Source organism: Pelecanus crispus, chromosome 1 (assembly GCF_030463565.1).
Source record: "Pelecanus crispus isolate bPelCri1 chromosome 1, bPelCri1.pri, whole genome shotgun sequence".
Taxonomy (NCBI): Eukaryota; Metazoa; Chordata; class Aves; order Pelecaniformes; family Pelecanidae; genus Pelecanus; species Pelecanus crispus.
In genome coordinates this window covers 74,901,666-74,923,397 of record NC_134643.1, presented here as the reverse complement: position 1 = coordinate 74,923,397, position 21,732 = coordinate 74,901,666, and the positions used below count along the sequence as shown (strand labels likewise).

General features: G+C 38.9%; 1 protein-coding gene across 1 annotated transcript; it reads left to right on the top strand.

Annotated features, from left to right (window-relative positions):
- Positions 1-1,193: 1,193 nt before the first annotated feature.
- Positions 1,194-20,476, top strand: SLCO1A2 (solute carrier organic anion transporter family member 1A2). The gene is made up of 15 exons (XM_075705540.1): positions 1,194-1,289; positions 2,430-2,571; positions 4,504-4,636; positions 5,700-5,806; positions 10,216-10,362; positions 10,664-10,764; positions 11,250-11,481; positions 13,865-14,029; positions 15,597-15,792; positions 16,576-16,740; position 16,865; positions 17,946-18,130; positions 18,689-18,753; positions 19,316-19,431; positions 20,300-20,476. Exons 1-15 carry the CDS (start codon positions 1,230-1,232, stop codon positions 20,474-20,476), a joined length of 1,992 nt encoding a protein of 663 aa, XP_075561655.1. The 5' UTR covers positions 1,194-1,229.
- Positions 20,477-21,732: the final 1,256 nt, after the last annotated feature.

Sequence of the window (21,732 nt, the reverse complement as noted above, 5' to 3'; positions counted from 1 at the left end):
AGGAGGTAGCTGCAGAAGGAGTTAATGCCCATGAATTTGCTAGTAATCAAGTTAGTTAAGAAACACATTTGAGAGGATTAACATTGCTGTAGAAATTAGTGTTTGAAGAGACTGACTCGGGGGGTGCTGGGTTGAAGAATGTGAAAAGCAATTCAGTCCTGTTGGTGGGCTTGTCAAGGACAACTTGCTTCGCAGACATGGGTCTATGAAGTGGAAAACACAGAGAAGAGCAGGTGCCACAAGATCACACCTGGAAAGTGTATCCAAGACAAAAAAGAGGAAATTAACTTATATCCATCCTGACTGTAAGGTAGGCCTCTGACTTACCCTTAGGGGCTTTTACAGGTAAGTATATTCCAAGTCCCTGGCATATATTGCTCCTTCTTTGAATGTATTTTTGGGAAATATGTAAGACGTATAAGAAAGCAAGTGGCTTAGCCCTACCAGAAGTTCTAATCATCAAGTCGAGATGGAGTTGACTGAAAGTAGGCAGAAAAATAAAGAGGGATGTTTTTGCAAATCTTGGGAGGGGAAGCAGAACAGAGTCTGGTTTGTTTCCATTTAGACTCAAGCTGATCTGGTGGTTTTGGTTTTATTTTTTCTCCTTCTAATTTTAATGCCAATATATTAGTCTCTGATACAGTTTCTATTAAAATTAACAAATTTACATTCATGCCAGTGGAAGAGGGGAAGGCTCAATAGAACATGCAGAGCAGAATTAAATGTCCTTTTTATGGCTAGGAAGGACAGCCATAGTAAATAAAGACCATGGAGACAGGTATACATCAGTCAAACGTACAGGTCTTCATACTCCTGTCTCCCACAGTGGTCAGTACCAAATGCTTGTGAAGAAGACTGAAAAGCTGTGTTACAGACAAACTAGCTTGCCCTCAGAACGTCTTTGTTCTTTGCTTACTGGTTGTGTGCTGCTGACAGCATTCAGTATTTTATGAGAAATAGCTAGCTGTTACGTTGTTGACATTCACATGTCAAATTTTCATGATTAGAATAAAGTTTATAGGCTTGTAGCTTTTGTTGGCATCCAGTTTTGTTGGAATCCAGTTTGCATTTATTTAAAGAAGATGCTCAAATATCAAGTATCTTAGAAGGAATCTGATTTTTTGCAAACATGGGACAAAAATATTTTTTTCTTTTGTCTTTTTCAACACTGTAAGAGGATCATTGGACAGACTCAGAAACAGACATTGGGATCAATTAAAAAAGGCAACATGAAAGAAGCTGAGAAGCCACATGCAGTGGACAAATTCTGCTGCATTTCCAAGCTGAAGGTACAGAATATTTTAGTAATTTTTTATGAACACACAACTGTAATTGCTTGTACTTATAGTGGTTTGGTAGAAGTTACTATCTAGATGAAATGAATGAGTAAGTTCTGCTTCTTTCCTTATCCTTAATACCTTAACCAAGGTCAAGCAAGTTTGTAAGCAATCATGTGTTGCTTTTTATGTCCCTGAACTTGGCATTTTGTGATGTGTTGGAGGTGCGGTTGATTGCTCCTTTGAAGCTCCACCTCTGAATTTGTGTAATCCCCCTAGTCTGACATGTTTACCATTCCTTCTTAAACCTGTGAAATGAGCCCTATCAGCTATGACATGGCAGTAAAAATTGGCTGTTGATGTACCCTATACTATGCAAGTTGTCAAGAATCTCTATAAAATGTTGTAAAATAGCTTGTTTTTAATAGTAATTCAAAGTCCAAATACACTACTTACGCTTTTTAGAATTTGCAGTGGATGTATTTAAAAATACTATTGATTTTATTTCATAAATAATGTTTATTAAGAACCTTAAAGTTAAAAGGACTTGAATACCATTGCATATATTCATATTAATTTTTTTACTGTCAATTGCTACTAGATTCTTGTAAAAAGGACACGCTATTTACTACTTCTGTTTGAAATTCCTTGTTCTGGGCTCATGACCTCTACTGATGTGGGAGAGCACATACTCGATCAAGTAATTCCATCAAAGAAAACGATCGTAGTTCTGCAAGTAATTTGTCATTCAGATGAGCAAAGGGTGCGGAGGTCTTTGCACCCTGGTCTGGCTGCAAACATTATGCAGTCCTGCAGATGGCAATCTTGCAGCAGACACACGGTGAGAGAGGCTGTGCTGCGCCTGTCTTGGCTGGGGCAATGGGGCTTAAGGTTTATGACGACAGTCTTCGTTAATGGGAGCAGGTGAAGAACGAAATCTTTCTTCATTTTTTTGGTTTAGTGAAACCATAACTCTGCGGACAAGGATAGATGATAGGATTTGAACTTGTATTTACACACATATCAGTGGATCAGCACTGTTCACTTGTTTTATCTGGAAGCACATCTTTGGTGGGGAAAATAACCCCATATACATAGGAATCTACGTATATAACTTTGAATTCTTTATGCATTCTCCTTTTTCCTTCCTAGGTATTTCTGCTGGCGCTATCACTTGCATTTGGTGGTAAAACGATGTCTGGTGCTTACATGAACAGCATGTACACACAAATAGAGAAACAATTTAATATTCCTGCTTTGTTAGTGGGGATCATTAATGGAAGCTTTGAAATTGGTAATCACTCATTTTAATATTTCTTATTCTTTGAAAATATAATATGTTGGCTAAGCATGTATTAGTGACTCTCATGTCCACAGCAATCTGTCGATTGCTGTATGTGACAACAGTGACCAAATCTATCCTACTGTTTCAGCTGGTACATACATATTTACTGTCTTGGAAACTAACAGGACAACTTAACGAGGAAGTTTAGGATTAAAAGCTGGTTCAGCTAATTTCTGCACTATCTTAAGATATGACAGACCAACTAACAAAATAGAACTGCTTTATGAGCTTTGTACTGAATCAAGTAACAAACCAGAAAGATTTTATAAACTTTGTTTGAATTTATGGTCATATTTAGCGTTTTACAGTTCTTTTAATCAGTCACCTCAAAGCTGGTTGGAGTGGATTGTCTCCTTACTCAAACTCAATAATATTTCAAGATTTCGTACTTGCACAACTGTAAAGAAAGTTTCCAGTTCTCCTGTTAGTGACCCTTACGTTGCCTATCAGTTTTACTGCCCAGTGACAGACAATGACAGTGTTGTCATTGCCACAAAAGCCAAACAAAAGGCTTGATAGCTTCAAACCCATCTAAATAGAGATCCTTACAGGATGTGTTTTATACCCTTAAAGTCACAATATGGATCTTTATTATCCCTGGCTCAGCTGAGGAAATGATCTGCACAGGCTCATATACACTGGTGGGGAGGGGAGACAAAGCTCCTTCCCCCCTTTTTCCTGGTCTCCTATATCTGCATGTGCAAGAAGAAGAAGCTGTTGGCAGCACCATGCTGCTGCCTGCAAAGCAGTCTGATGGAGCAGCTCAAAGTTATGATAGAGAAGAAATACCCAGAATATATTCTTTGATAAGGAAGAGACTTTAAGAAATATGAAATGGCCAAGATTAATGAAGTAGTATGTAAAAGACTTATTATTTTAAACAAATTATCCTCTCATATGCACTTTCCTATAACAAGTTGCGGCATTGTTATCTCCAAGTATGTAAAATAACTGTGAATAATCATATTAGTATTTGAAATTGTTAAGAGTCAGTGTATGTGGCAAACATAAGGAACTTATTAGGACCAAGTAAGTGTACATCTTTAAGTGTCATTCAAGCCAGTAGTTCAATACAACCTGTCCAGCAATCATGCATAAAAAAGACATTATCTTCTTTCAGAGCTTGATGCTCATGTCTCAGACACATGGTTTTGTTCTTCTGACAAAAAGATCGCAAAATTAGTAGGTGTACAATTACTAAATTGTTATTTTTATAGGACCTGATTCATAACATGAAGCTTGATTCTTAGTTATGTAGCAATAAATGAAGAGTATAGAAAATCAACTGATTCTGCAGTGAAAGTGGAGGAGGAAAGAATGAAGATTCTTAGCCCATGTGTATATTTAAATGGTACTAGGTACAAAAATCTGTATTTTTTTATTCCTCTTAAGCTATTACTGAAATTAATATTAATTTTTTGTTCATTTTTTCTCTACATGTCATCTTGTGTTTATTATTTTCAGTACAAAACCACTTGGATATATACTTCTGTATTTTCCCACACATTGCAAAATAGAGTATCCTAGGAGAATAACTTCCTAAACCAGCTATTATTCTGCAGCTTTTGAGCCTGGTCTCTATGTAAAGTAGTGGGAAATTTCTTCTTTACATAGGTGCAGCCAAAAATCTCTTTCACCATCATCTCTTTTCCGCTCTGCCTTCTATTCTCATGTTCTTTCCACGTGATGTAACTCTCCCAGAAAAAGATCACAGATAGGAGGGAATTACTGCATCATTTAGGCAGTTCCCTGTCTAGTTACAGTTTCTACAAGACAGAAGTAAGAGATGTTGAGCTAACAAGGCATACTCAAATTTCTGTTGCACTTTAAAAGATATAAGGATGCCTTGGTTTGTAAATAAGGACCATGTTCTTTTTGCAGGCAACTTGCTGCTGATAGCATTTGTGAGTTACTTTGGAGCAAAGCTTCACAGACCCAGAATAATTGCTTTGGGCTGCACAATTCTGTCATTTGGATGTCTTTTGATATCACTTCCTCATTTCCTATTTGGAAGGTGAGTATTTTGCTTAGCTTACTGCAGCTTCTGTGATCCTTACTTGTTTTAATCCGTAACTTCTCCCACTGAAATAGTATTGCTTATGGAGAGAGATATTGCTGAGCATGGGTACTATATGATAATTGTAAAACAGCTTGTTTTGTTTTGCTTCTGAGATGGCTTCAAAAGTCAGTCATCACTTCCTGAGGAGAGTCACCGCTCTGCTGAGCACCTTCCCTTGCCCTTACCTTGCCTTCATCCTTGTGCTACCTCTTGTGTGGACTCTCTGAAGAAACAGTGACCTCTGTGATACTATCACATGACACTACTAGCTCTTATCTGCTTGGATGGGCAATACAAGATAATTTTTAAAGATGTCTTTAGTCTGGAGCCTGGATGACAGATCCTACCTGATTGCTGTGTTGGCAAGACCTTTTAGTCTAGTCTACCCTTTTTAGTCTAGTCTACCCTTGATTGGCTTAGTAGACTTGGTAGTGTAGGTTAATGGTTGGACTGGATGATCTTAAAGGTCTTTTCCAACCTAAACGATTCTATGATTCTATAACTTTACAGACCATAATGGTTCTTTAACTGCTTTTTCACTATTTTTGCTTAGCTTAACAAAATAATCATTTAGGCTTGTCTATATTTTAATCAGTGAGATATCTTTTGAGAAAAGATCTTTTATCATGTTATGTCCAATGTGGTATGGCTCTGACAGCCTTGGTGGCACCCTCTGCTTAGGGTGTAAATTGGATTAGAATGTAAGAAGAGTAAGAGAGAAGATGATATGAGGGATTTCATTGGGGTGTTTCATCAACTTCTCCTGAAGCATCTGTTACAAGATTAGGTTAGAAGCTAGATAACAGTCTGGGTAAAATACTGGGTTGATTCCCTGCTACAGTTCCTTTGTTCCTAGCCTGATTTTTACTGAGGCACAGTTAAGTTTTGACCTGGGTTTCCTTCTTCATATAGCTACACACTCTTCTTATAGATAGCTTCATTACTGAAGTACAGATTTATGAGGTGGTTCTGATGTGTTTCTTCTTAACCTATAAATGCTTTCCTTTGATTCAAACAGGTATCATATTGAAAGCAGTATTTCACCACAGGAGAATTTTTCAGTCATGCCTCTGTGCCTTGTTAATCAAAGCTTGTTCTCTTTACCTACAGAAGAACCATCAACAGGTATGACTCTTCCTATGTCCACTAATACTTCTTCCTCATTTTTTATAGTGTTCATGTAAATAGGATTTTATTTTTATTAGCAATTATTTCAGGATCCTGCTTTTGATCAGGCATAGAAACTAGAGGTCAGGAAATCTCGTAGCCTTCTTGGTTCTTTAGTCTGTGATTCCAGAGCTGTAGCTTTTTTCATGCAGTTTTTACAGTATCTGAACAGCTCAGTTAACATCCCTGTCAGTCCACTTCAGGGAAATATAACACCAGGTTGTTCTCACAAATGTTCCTCTTTTTGACTTGAAATACTATGATACTGTGAGGAGGTGGGAAAAGTATTTGGACAACGGGTAAAAGCATCAGGATGCTTTTTCATTGTACCACACAGGAAATAAAAGAATGAGAAACAGAGCAAAAAAAAGCAGATCCCACTTCCTTTTCGAGAAAAGAGACAATAGTCTGAACTAGGCTAAAACTTATCTGGGAGACTGAAATATGTATGTGCACTAGCAACATACATATAAAGTAACTACTATGAAGTCAAAAGGCTCAGAGGCAACTGTTAAATGATCACACACAAAATCCTCACACTGCGGATGGGATTAATCTCCTGAGTCTTCAGCTACCTCAAAGGGAAGCATTTAGTCTGAACCATCTCTTTAGCCTCCCTTGATAGTTGGTCAAAGGAGACTACAGAGCTCTTGCAAAGTGTGTCCCTTGCTGTAAGGACATCCATGCTTTTTACTTTAGGGTGGGTCAGATTACCTCCTGCATGCACCTACTCAGTGTTGGAAACTTAGATGATTGGTGGATGTCAAAAGTTAGGTGAGATGAATCCCACAGTTATTTGTGATATTTTGTGATAGCGTTCCATCAATGTGTGCTAAAGCTGAATCACACTGCTGTAATATTGTATGTACACAGTGACATCAAACCATAGTGTTGTACTGTAGTTTTTTGTGTCTGCATTTAGTAATGGGTGTGGCTTCCAAGCTTTCCAAGACTACATGTCACTTAAGTCATTAATTTTTCCATCTTCACAATGAAAAGTTGAGAAAAGTGTATACTTAATAGCACTTGGTATTAATCCTTCATTTGAAGATTTCAGATACTGTTTTTCTTCATTTTATAAATGCACAAATTAAGGTATGAATAGGTAAAGCGTTTTCTTCTAAATTACACAGCCATTCAATGTACACACTGGAACCCATACGTCCTCAAGCCTATGACTATACTTGGGTAAAGTGTTTCTCTAATAGTTTATGGACAAGCAAAACTGTGACGTTCATATGTATGAGTCCATTTCTTGTGTGATGCAAAAACTGGTTTGAATTTGACCACATGTGCGTGTTTGCTGACAGCAGTCTGACATTGATACAGGAGTTCCAGGCTTGATCTCTGAATAGTAATCCTTTTATTTAGCAGGTCATCAGTTGCTGCTAACAAAGATGGTTTTTATTTATTAACAAACTGGCAATGAGAAGTCTCAGTGTGACAAAGTGGGCCATAGAGAACAGTGGAATCTGAAGCGGACTGTAGGGGATGAAGAAATCCAAGGTCAGGGAGAGAAAGAAAGTACTAAATGTCATTATAGTTCATGATAACTGTCCTGATGTGGGAAAAACACGATTGTGCTGCAGCACAGTATTATTATGTTGAGTTATGTAGGAGGACAGATGTGAATAAATGAGAGCTAGACCCTCAGATAGATTCAGCAGGCTGGCCAGATCATAGAATCATAGAATCATTTAGGTTAGAAAAGACCCTTAAGATAGAATCATAGAATCATAGAATCGTCTAGGTTGGAAAAGACCTTTAAGATCATCCAGTCCAACCACTAACCTACACTACCAAGCCCACCTAAACCAATCAAGGGTAGACTAGACTAAACCATATCCCGAAGTGCCACATCTACCTGTTTTTTGAACGCTTCCAGGGATGGGGACTCCATCACCTCTCTGGGCAGCCTGTTCCAATGCTTGACCACCCCTTCTGTAAAGAAATTTTTCCTAATTTCCAACCTAAACCTGCCCTGGTGCAGCTTAAGCCCATTTCCTCTCGTCCTATCACTAACTACTTGGGATAAGAGACCAACACCCACCTCGCTACAACCTCCTTTCAGGTAGTTGTAGAGAGCGATAAGGTCTCCCCTCAGCCTCCTCTTCTCTAGGCTAAACAACCCCAGTTCCCTCAGCCGCTCCTCATAAGGCCTGTGCTCCAGACCCTTCACCAGCCTTGTTGCCCTTCTCTGGACACACTCCAGCACCTCAATGTCTTTCTTGTATTGAGGGGCCCAAAACTGGACACAGTATTCCAGGTGCGGCCTCACCAGCGCCGAGTACAGGGGGACAATCACCTCCCTGCTCCTGCTGGCCACACTATTCCTGATACAAGCCAGGATGCTGTTGGCCTTCTTGGCCACCTGGGCACACTGCTGGCTCATGTTCAGCCAGCTGTCTACCAACACCCCCAGGTCCTTTTCGGCCAGGCAGCTTTCCAGCCACTCATCCCCAAGCCTGTAGTGTTGCCTGGGGTTGTTGTGACCGAAGTGTAGGACCCGACACTTGGCCTTGTTGAACCTCATACAGTTCGCCTCGGCCCATCGGTCCAGTCTGTCCAGGTCCCTCTGCAGGGCCATCCTACCCTCCAGCAGATCACCACTCCCACCCAACTTGGTGTCATCTGCAAACTTACTGAGGGTGCACTCAATCCCCTCATCCAGATCATCAATAAAGATATTAAACAAGGCTGGCCTCAAAACAGAGCCCTGGGGAACACCGCTCGTGACCGGCTGCCAACTGGACTTAACCCCATTTAACACAACTCTCTATATTGTAATGGATCTTGATTTTGATCGAGAGCTGTATAGAGGTCACAGTAAGTTAGAAATTTCCTCAGAGCAGTGCCCAGATGGGCAGATTGTGGGCTGTGTTCCAGTGGGTGCCTGCTCATGGAAACACTGACCTTCTGAGTTGCAGAGGAATGGTGGAGATAGAAAACCTTTCTGTAACATTTGGTGACATGCACCAGTTATGGTAGAATTTGTATATTATTTGCCAAATCAGAATTTGCATTGTCCTCAAGATGTTCCAAATCTGAAATTGAATACCTGAACAGATAGCATCAGGACAGATGAAATTTCTGGATATGGAGGTCATTGATGTGCAAGGCAAAAATCTGTAGTGCTAGAACAAAGCTTTGAGGTAAGGGTCTAAGCTGTGGTTTCCAGGTGCTGAGGACTGCTGTACAGAGCGCTGGTTGAAGTTACCAGGAAACAGCCAATGATGTAGACACAGACGAATTTACTCTCCATGTGCTTTTATGGGGGCTTATGAACATTAGTAAACCAGAAGCTAGCAGTCTGAATCAAGGCAAAGAGTCTGGAAAGCTCAGAAATCTCATTCCATGCAAAGTTAGAACATCACCATGTCTTCTGCAGTGGCATGGCTTTTTTGGAAGCAAATGGTGGCACCTCACTGTGAAATCATGAGGTCTTCTGGTTTATTTCAGATAAAGTTCTTATAATCAAATAACAATGTATGGGTTTTATGCAACAATTACCTGAATCATTGCAAAAGACTCCTGAATTTCAGAGAGGTGGTCATACTGTTCTTGCTAGCCCATTTTTCCAGACTGTCCAGGTCTCTCTGTAAGACAGCTCTCCCTCCTGATGTGTCCACCTCACCACCCAGTTTGGTGTCATCAGCAAACTTGGTAAGAGTGCTTTCAATCCCATCATCCAGATCATTTATGAAGATGTTGAATAGTGTGGGGACCAGTATTGGTCCCTGGGGGACCCCACTTGTAACAGGCTGCCAGCCTAAGTAAAAGCCATTGATCACCGCCCTCTGAGTGTGGCCTATGAGTCAATTTCCCACCCATCTCGCAGGCTGTCCCTCTAGTCTGTATCTTGCCAGTTTGTCTAGGAGGAGACTATGTGAAACAGTGGCAAATGCTTTGCTGAAGTCCAGGTAGACAACACCCACTGCCCTCCCCATGTCAACAGAAAGTATTACTTTGTTGTAGAAGGTGATCAGGTTAGTCAGGCATGATTTTTCATCTCTTCATCACTGATGTTCAGGCATTGTCTTCTCTCCACTGACATGAAAATGGGAGTTTTGCTGAGGGAAAGGCGTAAAGGGCAGGGCCTAGGTTATGCAGTGGTTGGACTGCCACGTGGTTGGACAAGGTATGGCATGGAGAGGGATGGGATTTAAGCTTTACTCCAGAAAGTGCAACAGCTTCTTCCAGTCCTGGAGCCTTTCAAGTATCTTGAAGTGACTACTTATTTACCTGTTTTACAGGACAGAGCTACCCATCAAAGTTTAAGCTGATAGTCAATTGTTTTTATTCATCTCTAGAATTTAATTAATAGATGTAATTAAAACATTAATTCTGGCTTTTTATTTTATTCACAGAATGTGAAAAAGAGCCTGGGTCCTTGCTGTGGATATTTGTGATGGTTGGAAACATAGTACGAGGAATAGGTGAAACTCCTGTCATGCCTTTAGGCATTTCGTATTTGGAGGATTTTGCCAAAGTAGAGAATTCACCTTTCTACCTGGGTAAATCTATGCTATTGTGATAATTCCCTTCCCCCAAACACACACACACATAAACAAAAGCAAAAGAGAGGGTTATTATGACTCCCTTCAGTCCAATAAAGGAAGAGAGAAGACAGACATTACTGCCTTATCAAAATAATAATACTGTAGAACGTGTAATTTAACTAGAGATGAACTTGTTGAAATGAGGCCATTTTTAGGTGCAAATTCAGTAGAGCTGTCCTAAACATACATAACAATTCCAAGAAAATAACTATGTCCCAGTTCTAATTTAGTATGTTTTCTCCTTTTCATACTTTAGGATGTCTACATACAGCAACTGTAATCGGCCCCTTCCTTGGTTTCTTGTTGGCATCATTCTGTGCAGAACTGTTTGTTGATCTGGGATCAGTAGATGCAGATAATGGATGAATATATAGAATCTTACATATAAATCAGTAGGCATGATGGTGTATTTATCAACACTAAAAGATGTTTCTTTGCTAATATGAGGTGTCTTCATTTTATCTGAGTTTGCTGATGATTCTTTTAGAACGAAAAATCTGTGTATAATATTAAAGTCAATAAAAGGCCTGAATTCACATATACACAAATGAATCTGCATATAAATTATTTGATGAACAATTGTGCCATCTGGCTTAACATGGGAAAGGACTAGAATTTATTTAATAAAAAACACTGACATTTGCCAGAAAATTAGCAACATTAGAAAAGAAAACTGGAGACATTCTCTTTCATCAGCCTCATTTTAAGAATATTTAAAATGCTTTTAATATATCACATGTCAGAGATGACTAGGAAAACACACAATGACAGCGAAGAATGTTTCTGAACTAATGTAAGATGTGTGGTTTCTTCTTTTGTTTGTTTGTTTGTTTTTAATAGAGGACATAACTATAACAGCTACTGATGCCCGCTGGGTTGGAGCATGGTGGCTGGGCATTTTGATTTGTGCATCACTGAATCTTCTCACAGGAATACCTTTTTGGTTTTTGCCCAAGACACTTATGAAGGAAGGAGAAAACAAAGAACCTGAGGAGATGAGTAAAAAAAGTGTAGCACTATTGCAAGAAAATGATAAAAATGAAGCCAAACAGACCATGTATGAAATTGCTAAAGGCAAGTTGTATTGTATTTTATTTCCTTCTTAATTTAGTCCTTAGGTGTGAACTATGTCGTGTATTTTTGTAAGTAAAGATGGGTCCAAGGTATGAAATGCATACTCTGTTTTTCATCTCTCTGTAGTACAAAGGATTTGTTCAGGGATTTAGAACGGCTCCTTGCAGAGGATGAAAGCTAATGTCATAGGTCCAGGATCTGAATTCACTCCTTTCCCCCTCCTGCATTTCAGGTGTATGTAGATCTGGAGCTTTTCTTCCTGGTAGAGGATTAATGCACTGAGATCTCATCAAGAATATTACACCTCAGTGAGCTGTGGACAAGCTGCAGACATTAGTTAATTGTACCCCACATTTACTGTGCAGAAAAGCAGGAAACCAGCACAAGTCTTGCATATTTCTGGAGTCCAGCTTAAAGCCATAAAAGGGAATTGACAGGTGCTTAAGTGTCTCATAAACTTTTAATGGCTGTTGAACAAGGATCTATTTGACTGACTTACATTTAATCATGTTACCGTTAGCAACATTCACATCTGTGGTCTTTCAGATCTATATATCTGTGTATTTTTTTCCTTCCATTTTTTGTGCTAGTTGGAAACGTAAGTGAATAAAAAATGTCAAAGGTTATGATCTTCAGAGTAATCTCATGATTCTGTGTACCCAGCTCAGGGCCCCTTGACAGGATCTTCATTTTGAGAAAGTAAGTGCCAAGTGCCAGCTACCTCTCCATGGTGTTTCAAGATGAGTCCTGCAAATTCACCATACTCAGAGTGAGTATCAGATCTTGGCTGATGTTGCAGCTTCATTTTGATAAACACAGCATCTTTCTCTGCTGTCATTGTAGCCTTAAATGAATCCATGAATGAAGTACTGCTCTGGTGAGGAAAGGTTCCTAGTTCAGATTGTGGGTCCTGATACTCCAGAGTCCCTTCAGAGCTTATGTTTTCATCGTCATTCCCTCCTTGTGCTAGTGTGAATGTCCACTGTCCCTGAATATACTGAATTAAGAATCTTTTCATTTCACAGAATGGTTGAGGTTGGAAGGGACCTCTGGAGGTCACCTGGTCCAACCCCCTGCTCAAGCAGGGCCACTTAGAGCCAGTTGACCAGGACTGATTGGACTGATGATCTTAGAGGTCCTTTCCAATCTTAATGATTCCTAGTTTTTACTTTCATTATAAATAATCCAGCTGCCAAGCCAGGAAACGTGAAATTGCTACTCTACCCTTAATTGGTTTAGTGGTGGACTTGGTAATGTCAGGTTAATGGTTGGACTGGATGATCTTAAAGGTCTTTTCCAACCTAAATGATTCTATGATTCTATGATTCTATGTTCAGACAGCTTTTTAATATCCCGAAGGATTTCAAGTTGAAAATTGAAGTATTTATAGCTAAAATTAATCTCTTCTTCATAAAGATCTCATTATAAACTGCATGGCATATATAAATAATACAAGCTATTTATAGAGTTTTGGATATTTGACTCATTTTTGCAAGACTTACATACAGATCCTCTCCTAGTAAGATACATGCCTACCTCTGAAAGATATATATCCTTCCTAAGTGGTGCCCACTTTCGATAAAGCACAGTCATTATTTTACAGATGCTTATGTTTTTCTGCAGAGTTCCTTGACAATAGCTCAGCACATTAATTAATAGAGAATGTTAGACAAAGAGGAATTGTGGGTTTTTTTATCATTCAGATCCTGATTTAATAGGCATTATGCAGAGAAAAGACCTGTGTAAATTAGTTTCTCAGATGCTTACTTGGCTGAAGACTGGAGGATCCAGACTTTGAGAGTACAATGGGAATAACTGTGGTCACCTCCTTCTTCAGGCCTCTTCTGCCCCATCACTGACAGCAGCAATAACCAAAATCAGTGATCAGGTCTCTGGGGACAGGTTGTCATAGCTATCTAGTTCGTTTGCACCCCTTCCCCCTTGTACTCCCTTTGCATGCCAGGTGGAGGGGAGGTTTTGGTGAAGGCTCTGAGGGCATGGGATGAGAGAGAAAGGAGTAGGAATGGTGGGGTAGTAGCTGCTGCTGCAAATCTGTAGGTGAAAAGTTTGGTCACTATACAGCTAAAAAGTTTCAGGAAACTTTTACGACAAGATTATTACTGTGATATTTTATAAGCAGCAGCACGCATTAGTGTGCATATGTGTGTGTGTGTGCGTGGTTATCTTTGCGTAGAAGAGACATGTTGGGGTAGCCTGGGCTAAGCACGTAATCTTTGGCCTGTGGTGTCTGGCAAAGCACAAGAATTAGTCTCATTCAGTTCAGGACCATTTCTGTTTCTCTCTTCTGCCCTCAGCCACACTGAGCAATGGGTGATTCATTTCATAAAGCATCACACAAACTTGTTACGTCATTTCATTCCAGATTTCATCCCGTTCCTCAGGGCTCTGTTTCACAACCCAGTTTATATGTTATTTATATGCGTAACTGTGTTACAGTTCAGTGCCTTCAATGGCGTGGTATCCTTCATGCCCAAATATTTGGAACAGCAGTTTGGAAAATCTGCATCGGATGCCATCTTTTTAATTGGTACGTCTGCATTTTGCTTTGCTGTGTTCTACCAAGTAGTGATGTCTCTATGCAAATTCTCTCTATTTTTATATATATATTCATGTGTATGTGTATACATATACATACGAAGGTCAAATGCTTCTACAAATGAGAGATTCCACACTACAAAGCATTTCTAAATAATCATGCATTTTCTGCTAAGCATCTCCTGATTTTGTGTGCAGAATTTAATAATCTACTTCCCATCTTTTGAATTGTCCCAGAAAGTTCAGCTGATGTAAAACTTGCACCACTGATCTTAAGGACCATATGCTAATTTGCATCAAGAGAGCATGGGCCCAATTATCTTGATTCTATTTTCTTGACTAAAAAGTATACTATAAAGTAGAGGGTAGATTTCATGTTCATGAAAATGACATCTCTAGAACTCTTAAGGCATAGATGGGTTGAACCTGTGCACAGCTAAAATTGCCAGTGATCTTCAACATTTTCCATCATCTCCACTCCTCAGGTATTGGTCTTGGGCCTTCTGAAAGCCTCAGATCCTCTTTTATATGCAGAACTCTGTGGAAGGAAAGCACCGCCCCAATAGCTGTCTTTTTTTGTCTCTTCTTTATCAGCTTGTCTTTTTTGTCTCCTCTTTATCAGCTTTTTTTTTTTTATGAGTGAGGACAAGAAGGTGTCATGCATTGGGAAATGGTAATGGCAAATAGTTGTAGCACAAAGCAAAATCCTGAAACTGTAGGAGCTTTTCTATGGTTCCACTTTATCATGTCTTAAATTCTCAGTTCCCTTATTTAACTGCAGTGACTTAATTAGGCTAGAATTTATCTAATCATTATAGAAGAAACATCTTAAAATACATCTAGCCATAGTTCTGTTCCTTAACTCAGTGCTCATCTTTCACAGTAGCTGCACCATTTGCTTTAAAACCTGCCACACAGAATCTGCCAGACCTTTTATGAGTATTCCTGTTGCCCTCCGTTACCAGTGTTTTGAAGCTGTGCATCCAAAGGCATGTAACTATCACAGATCTTATCTGTGTTGCATTGACATTGCACTGCAGGGTTGTTTTTCAGACGGCTACTTCCTAGATGTCTTTCAGTCAGTCTTTGCTTCATTAAAGTATCAAACAGCAAAGAAGCATGAGAGCATGTTCAGTAATCTCATATCAAAACTGAAAGTCTGTTCCTCCTTTTTGTGATGCTCAGTGTGTACCAAGATGTGCTCCAGTAGCTTATCTTCCCACTGAGTTTCTCTCTCAGCTAGGGAGACTGTATTGAAACCCTGTGTTTTCTTTTGTGTGTGTGTGTGTGTTGGAACTAGATTGCAACTCTAGATTGCAATTTTCCAGTGAACCATTTCAGTTTTACCCTCTAGCTCGCTCTCCAACCAGTTCCCAACTGCTGATGACTTTGGCAGACGTTTTGGGTCTGCAAGAGAACAGTAGAGACCCATTTCTGACTGTAGTTAAATTATTCAGTCACAGGCACTATATGTGTCTTTGCCAAACACAGTCTTCCCTCACAAGTAGCTTTGATGGTCTCCTTTTTCTTTAACATGGAAGTTTCACTTGTTTAAATAGGTGTTTACAACTTGCCAGTTATATGCATTGGATATTTTTTTGGAGGCTTATTCATGAAGAAATTCAAGATAAATATCTATCAGGCTGCGAACATAGCATTTTGGGTATCTTTACTGGAATACCTTCTCTACTTTGCTGCCTATTGGACTGTCTGTGATACTTCACCAGTTGCTGGCCTAACAGTTTCCTATGAAGGGTATGTTCTTTAGGACACAAGAGGACTTAATCTTAAGACACTGGAATGATTTTTCTTGTCAAGAATCAGCCAGGGACTCCATAGTTTTGCAACATTTTAATTTCATGATCTAAATTCTCAAGGCTTTTTACTTGCATGAGACAATAGGTTTATCTTCTGTTATCCCTGTTTTAAACAATAAAGTGTATTAAAAAAGATATCCACATCAAGACTCATGCAATTGCATATCCATATTAATTCTTTTGCTAATATAATTATACATTCAAGTCATGTAACTGCAGGTAAAAATAATTTGTTGTTGATCAAATTAGGCATACATGAATGCAATTTCAGAATTACAGAGGGACAAACCCCTTTATCTTATGCTGGTTTACTGGAATTTGATTACTATTGAGTTGTCAGAGGATATTTTATCTGCACTTTCTTGATTTGAAGCCTGCCATTAATCATTGGGAGGGGTTGTACGTCTGTAAAATGCAGATGTAGGTATATGTAATGCTTATAGACAATGAAGAACATACATGTGATAGATGAGAGAAATGCTGTAGGGTATGCATACCTATCTATGAATTGATAATATTAATATAATGTAATATAACATAATACAGTATAATATAACATCCTCTAGAAAGATACAAAGGCATGACTCCAGGATAGGAGCATGTAGGATTGTGTCCTGGATCAACACTTGAGCTAGAATAGAATCTTACCAATTACGAAGGTAATTGTTACTGTAGGTATTTCATTACCAAAATATTTATTAATCTTCTAAATGTATTTCAGAATAGAGCAAATTTCATACGCAGAAAATACTCTACTTGCTGGCTACAACAGGGATTGTGATTGCTCACTTAAAATATGGGACCCTGTTTGTGGGAAGAATGGAATCACATATGTGTCACCTTGTCTTGCTGGGTGTAAAGCCTCAAGAGGAACTGGAAAAAATGTGTTAAAGCATATATTTTATTGTGCTGTAACTATGAAATCTAGTAGGTGAGAAATACCCATATCAATATAGGATGGGAAATATCCATACATGTACATTTAATTGGATATATAAGGTGATAAATAGAGTTGGACAAATTCATTGAGTTGCAACAGAAATTCCAAACTAACTATGAAAATGAATTTAAGTTTAAATTAAAGAATATAATGAAGAAGCCTCCATTTCTTCTAATAATTGAAGGAATCTTAAATGCTCAAAATGGAGTGAGAAATTATTCTCAAGGTATTGCCAGTTGGAAACCTCAGTGCACAAGAACACTTCAGCCAAAATGAAATTCTGGACTTAATAATCTCTTTTACCCTGTAGATTTAAACAAGTAACCAGGTATTACAGAACATTTATTATCTTAATTAATAATACATATTCTGTTAAAAAAAAAAGGCGCTAATTAGTTTGAAAACAAACAAAAATAATGAGTTCAATAGAAATCCAAATCATACATATTTTAGAAAGCATCTGTACTTCAAATATTTTACAGAAATATTAGATGATAGTAAGGGCCAGACACTGATGCCCTTGCTCACCTTGGCTGACAATTGAGAGCCCTTATTCTGGCAATAATCTCAATGATTTCTGTAGAAGCAAATGTTTGAGTGAGAATATCGCGACCCAGCCTCAATCAAACATCTCTGGTTTCTTCTCTTCTGGCATATGAAAGACCACACACTAGGTTATGACAAAGACGGTCAGATCTATTGTCACTGGAAGGACCAGTGCTGTGCTGAGAAGTATGAGGGCTCTCTCAATCATGGTCTCCTTGAGGAAGCATAGTCCCAGCTGCGTGAGAGGACCATAGCTCCCTCCCGCTCTCTAACCCCATACACCACAGAGGGTAGAATCATAGAATCATAGAATGCTTTGGGTTGGAAGGGACCTTGAGAGATCATCTAGCCCAACCTCCCTGCAGTGAGCAGGGATTGAACCTGTGATTGAACCTGGCATTATTAGCACCACGCTCTAACCAACTGAGCTAACCAGGCTGTAGCTGGACCTGTGCTTGGCAGATGGGGAGAGAGGCTGCAGTGCAGTGCTGCACACGTGTAACACTCAAGTGCAGGAGAGAGCCAGTTAGGTGCCAGCTGTGCGAGTTTCACACTTCATGTGTGAGTTTTGACAAGTCTGCGTGATTAAAATACTCTTTTGACAGGTATTTGAAAACTGCACCTGTGTTGCAGCCTCAGGGTTTTCATCTCAAAATGTCTCTGCAATTCTGGGCCAGTGTGATGGAGAAGAAAACTGTGACATGATGCTTCATTATTTTTTAATATTGTCGTTAGTCTGCAGCTTCATTTTTTCCTTAGCAGCCATGCCTGGGTACATGGTCTTAATAAGGTACAGTAAAATGCTCTTATCTTAAGAAACCTACTGAACTTTTTATTCTGAGGTCAAACACTGCCAGGAATTAAACGTGTGTTAGTTTGTGTATGGAGGGAGGAAGAATAGAAAGATCTGATGTCAATTCTGTGCTGTGTTCAGGTTTAGTGTCATGTCAGCTTTATAATCTGTTGTTGCTTCTGGCTATCAGCTGTATCCTGAATTAATGTAGGACCGCTGAGTCAGTGCACTGAGATCTTCAGAGCTGTGTGTTACCCATGTGTTTATTGATCACACCAACATGAGGCTGATTAAGGCATCACTGTCTTGCACTTCACGCTGACCTCAGTCCAAGTGGATGATACTGGGGCAATAGCTTTTCCTTTCATGATTTGGCAGTCTTAAGGAACTTCAGCAAATGTCACCTAATGAGGATAATGAACTCTTTCAACCAGTACTCTAATTAGAATGGTTTGAGCCTAATGTGATGAAGAGTTTGATTGAAAAAAACCAGAGCTAAACATTTCTTATTAATGTCACCTCTACTAATTGGTGTACAATGTAATTATCATACAGGTCTCTAAAACCTGAAGAAAAGTCATTTGGAGTGGGTATCCATGGACTAGCTTCAAGAGTATTTGGTAAGAAAAGCTCTAACACCCTTCAGAAGCACAGTTAGGTCTCATCTAGAGTTAGATAAGGATCACATCGGGGCTATGGACATGTCACAGGAGCAGCCTTCTATGGAGTGCCTTTGCTCAGGAAGAATCTGGGTTTTTTTACAGATCTAGGCAGCATGAAAAATTAGAACAGCTTTCAGTCTGCATTTATTTATACTAGGTATCAGGCTGACTACATCTGCTGTTCATCTGAAAGCCATTTTACATTCCATCACTCTTGTTATATGTTTATCAAATACAATACTCAATCTCACTGATAAGAGAAAATGTTGCATTTTGCTTTGGAATCACAGTCCATATTGTAGCATGTATATACTGTTAAACAGGCAACAGGAAAGAAAATCTTTGGTTGAGGGTAAGTGGGTAAGGAAGAAGAGAGAACATAAGAAATACAGAGAGCATGGTTCATGCTGCAAGAGGACAGGACAGATGGAGTAAGTGCGAAGCAGCATAGGTTCTATAGTGTATCTACTAATCAGAAAAAATACGCTATTCACAAAAACATTGATAATATCCTTTTTAGCTGGAATTCCATCTCCCATTTATTTTGGAGCTTTGATAGATACCATTTGCTTGAAGTGGGGTACTATGACTTGTGGTGGAGAAGGAGCATGTAGGATGTATGACTGTCACATACAGGTATATTTTGTACTTTATTTTCATTTCTCCTTCTTACTATATTATTACATGCATAGAGATATAATTGTATGCCTTCTATCTTTTCCTAGTAGACAAACTGTTCCTGTGTTAGAGATTTGACCCAACACTTTTTTTGGCATTGGCTTTATTTGTCAAGTGCAACCTTTGCCTCAGATGTTGGAACACCTTTTGAACAGAAATGTTCTGGTGCCATAATTACATTCACTGATGGCCTTTCATGAGACGAGACCTTAAATCACTGATTTCTGATAAAAAAATTAAAAGCAGTAAGCCCTTATGGAGAAAGATGTCAAATGCTTAATGGCTGACTATACAGTATCTTTGAATGGAAAATGGTTGAAATAGTACTTGAATTAAAATATAGGAGAAATTTAAAGAGACGATATAGTTACCCAAGTTGGAAACTGACTACACTTCATTCTTTTGTAGTCCTTCAAGGCGTACTGTGGGAATTTTGAAGAAAAGTCTTGTCTAACTAATGGCCTCAGGCTGATTCCTTTTAATACTGTGTTGAGGTTGATTTGGAAAAAGAATGCTAGCCCATGAATACCCAGAAGTTTTAGCCAGATAGTCTGAGCTTCCCTTTTCAGGGCTCTCTCTTTCCCCTGTGGAGAAAGCCATAAAGGTACCAGTGGCTAACTTTGCTGGCTAAATTAGTTGCCTGAAGTTGGGTGATATAGCTAGCCATTTCGCTGACACTGACATATTCTCTGTTCTTATATTGATTCCTCTTCTGCGAGATCCAAAAAGATCAGGGCACAAGCTTTAGAGTGGTTGGACAATTGTCACAAAAGAATGTATGCTGAATAGTTTTGCTATTTTTTCATGAATGATATATTTAATGAAGATCACCCTTTATTTCAGGTGGCTCTATCTTGGCCTGCCAGCAATATTACGTGGAGTGTCATACATCCCAAGTGCACTAATTCTCCTTATTTTAAAGAAGAAACTTAAATCTGAAAGCCAAGTCTTATTAAATGCACCAGTAGAAATGCAGGATAAAGTACAAGATGCATTGAAATAGCATTTCAAAGCAGGACATATTGTGAAAAAACCTTGCAGTCTAAATTTTGGATTTATCCTTGTGAAAGATTTCATACTTTAACTAGTGAACACTTGGACAGAGATTAGTAGAATTACACATAGTTGTATCCTAATCATATTATAAAAGTATCAGTTAATAAACAGAAGTTACAGGAAAAATGTGTTTGGTGCAAAAGAACAAGGAGTAGAAATAAGAAAACTTAATGAAATGCCAGGTTTGAATTGTCTGAGCAAAGGGCTATGAAGCAGAAATGTATGTTTTCAGTCCTGGTTTCACTGAAGATAGTGAGAGTTTTGCAACTGACTCCAGTGATGCCAGATTTCATCCTGGAGTTCTCCAATGGCTTCTGCCACAGCCTCTCTCAATGACTGTAGATAGGATTTGTAGCTTCTTTGGGCCTGACTTTTCCATAAATTTATTGAATTATGCTGTTAGTCCTTTCAGGCAGGGACTGTTTGTTATTCTGCATAGTGTAGATGGTCAATATATTGGGAACCTGGTTTATGACATGGCCTCGGTGCTGTGGTAATAATAACAAATAAAAAAAGAAAAAAATAATTTTTTGAAAAACACAGTGTTATGGTGATGTTTTAAGGTTTACACAGAGCATGGACAAGGAAAAGTTATCAGGATTTGTTACTTCAATTACATACACTCTAGAGGGGAATAACTCATACATTAACCATGATAGAATGATACTTGTGAGTATTTTGCCATCATATTGCTGTCTGCTAAATCCTATACCTTCTCATGTCTTGTCAAATTATTTTTTGAATGGTACATAACCGTAGTCATCCATGTGCTCTTCCTGGTCTTTGTCCAGTTTTTATTTCTTTCAGATATAATGCTACAATGAATGTAGTATCCATTTGGGGTTCGCTGACAGTGAGCTATTGCCCTAGGATGTCTTAAATGTCTCAGGAAAAGAGCCTGAATGTCTCGGGAAAACAACATACTTAAAACCCTGCTGATAAGGGTATATGTCACACTAGGTGTATCTTTCGTTGAGTATAGTGCATTCATGTTTACCTTCTAGATTGGAACTGCCTCATATTTAGCTCTGTCTGCAGGTGGCCATGCAATAACTTCTGAAGCCCTTTTGTTACAGCCCCCCCCCCCCGATTACTATTCCCTACTGCATAAGGCATAGAGGGAGCTTCTGGAACTTTACCATAAACCAGTGCTCCAGCACTTGCAAGTGTTTCCTACCCATTTAATCTGTATGACACGACTTA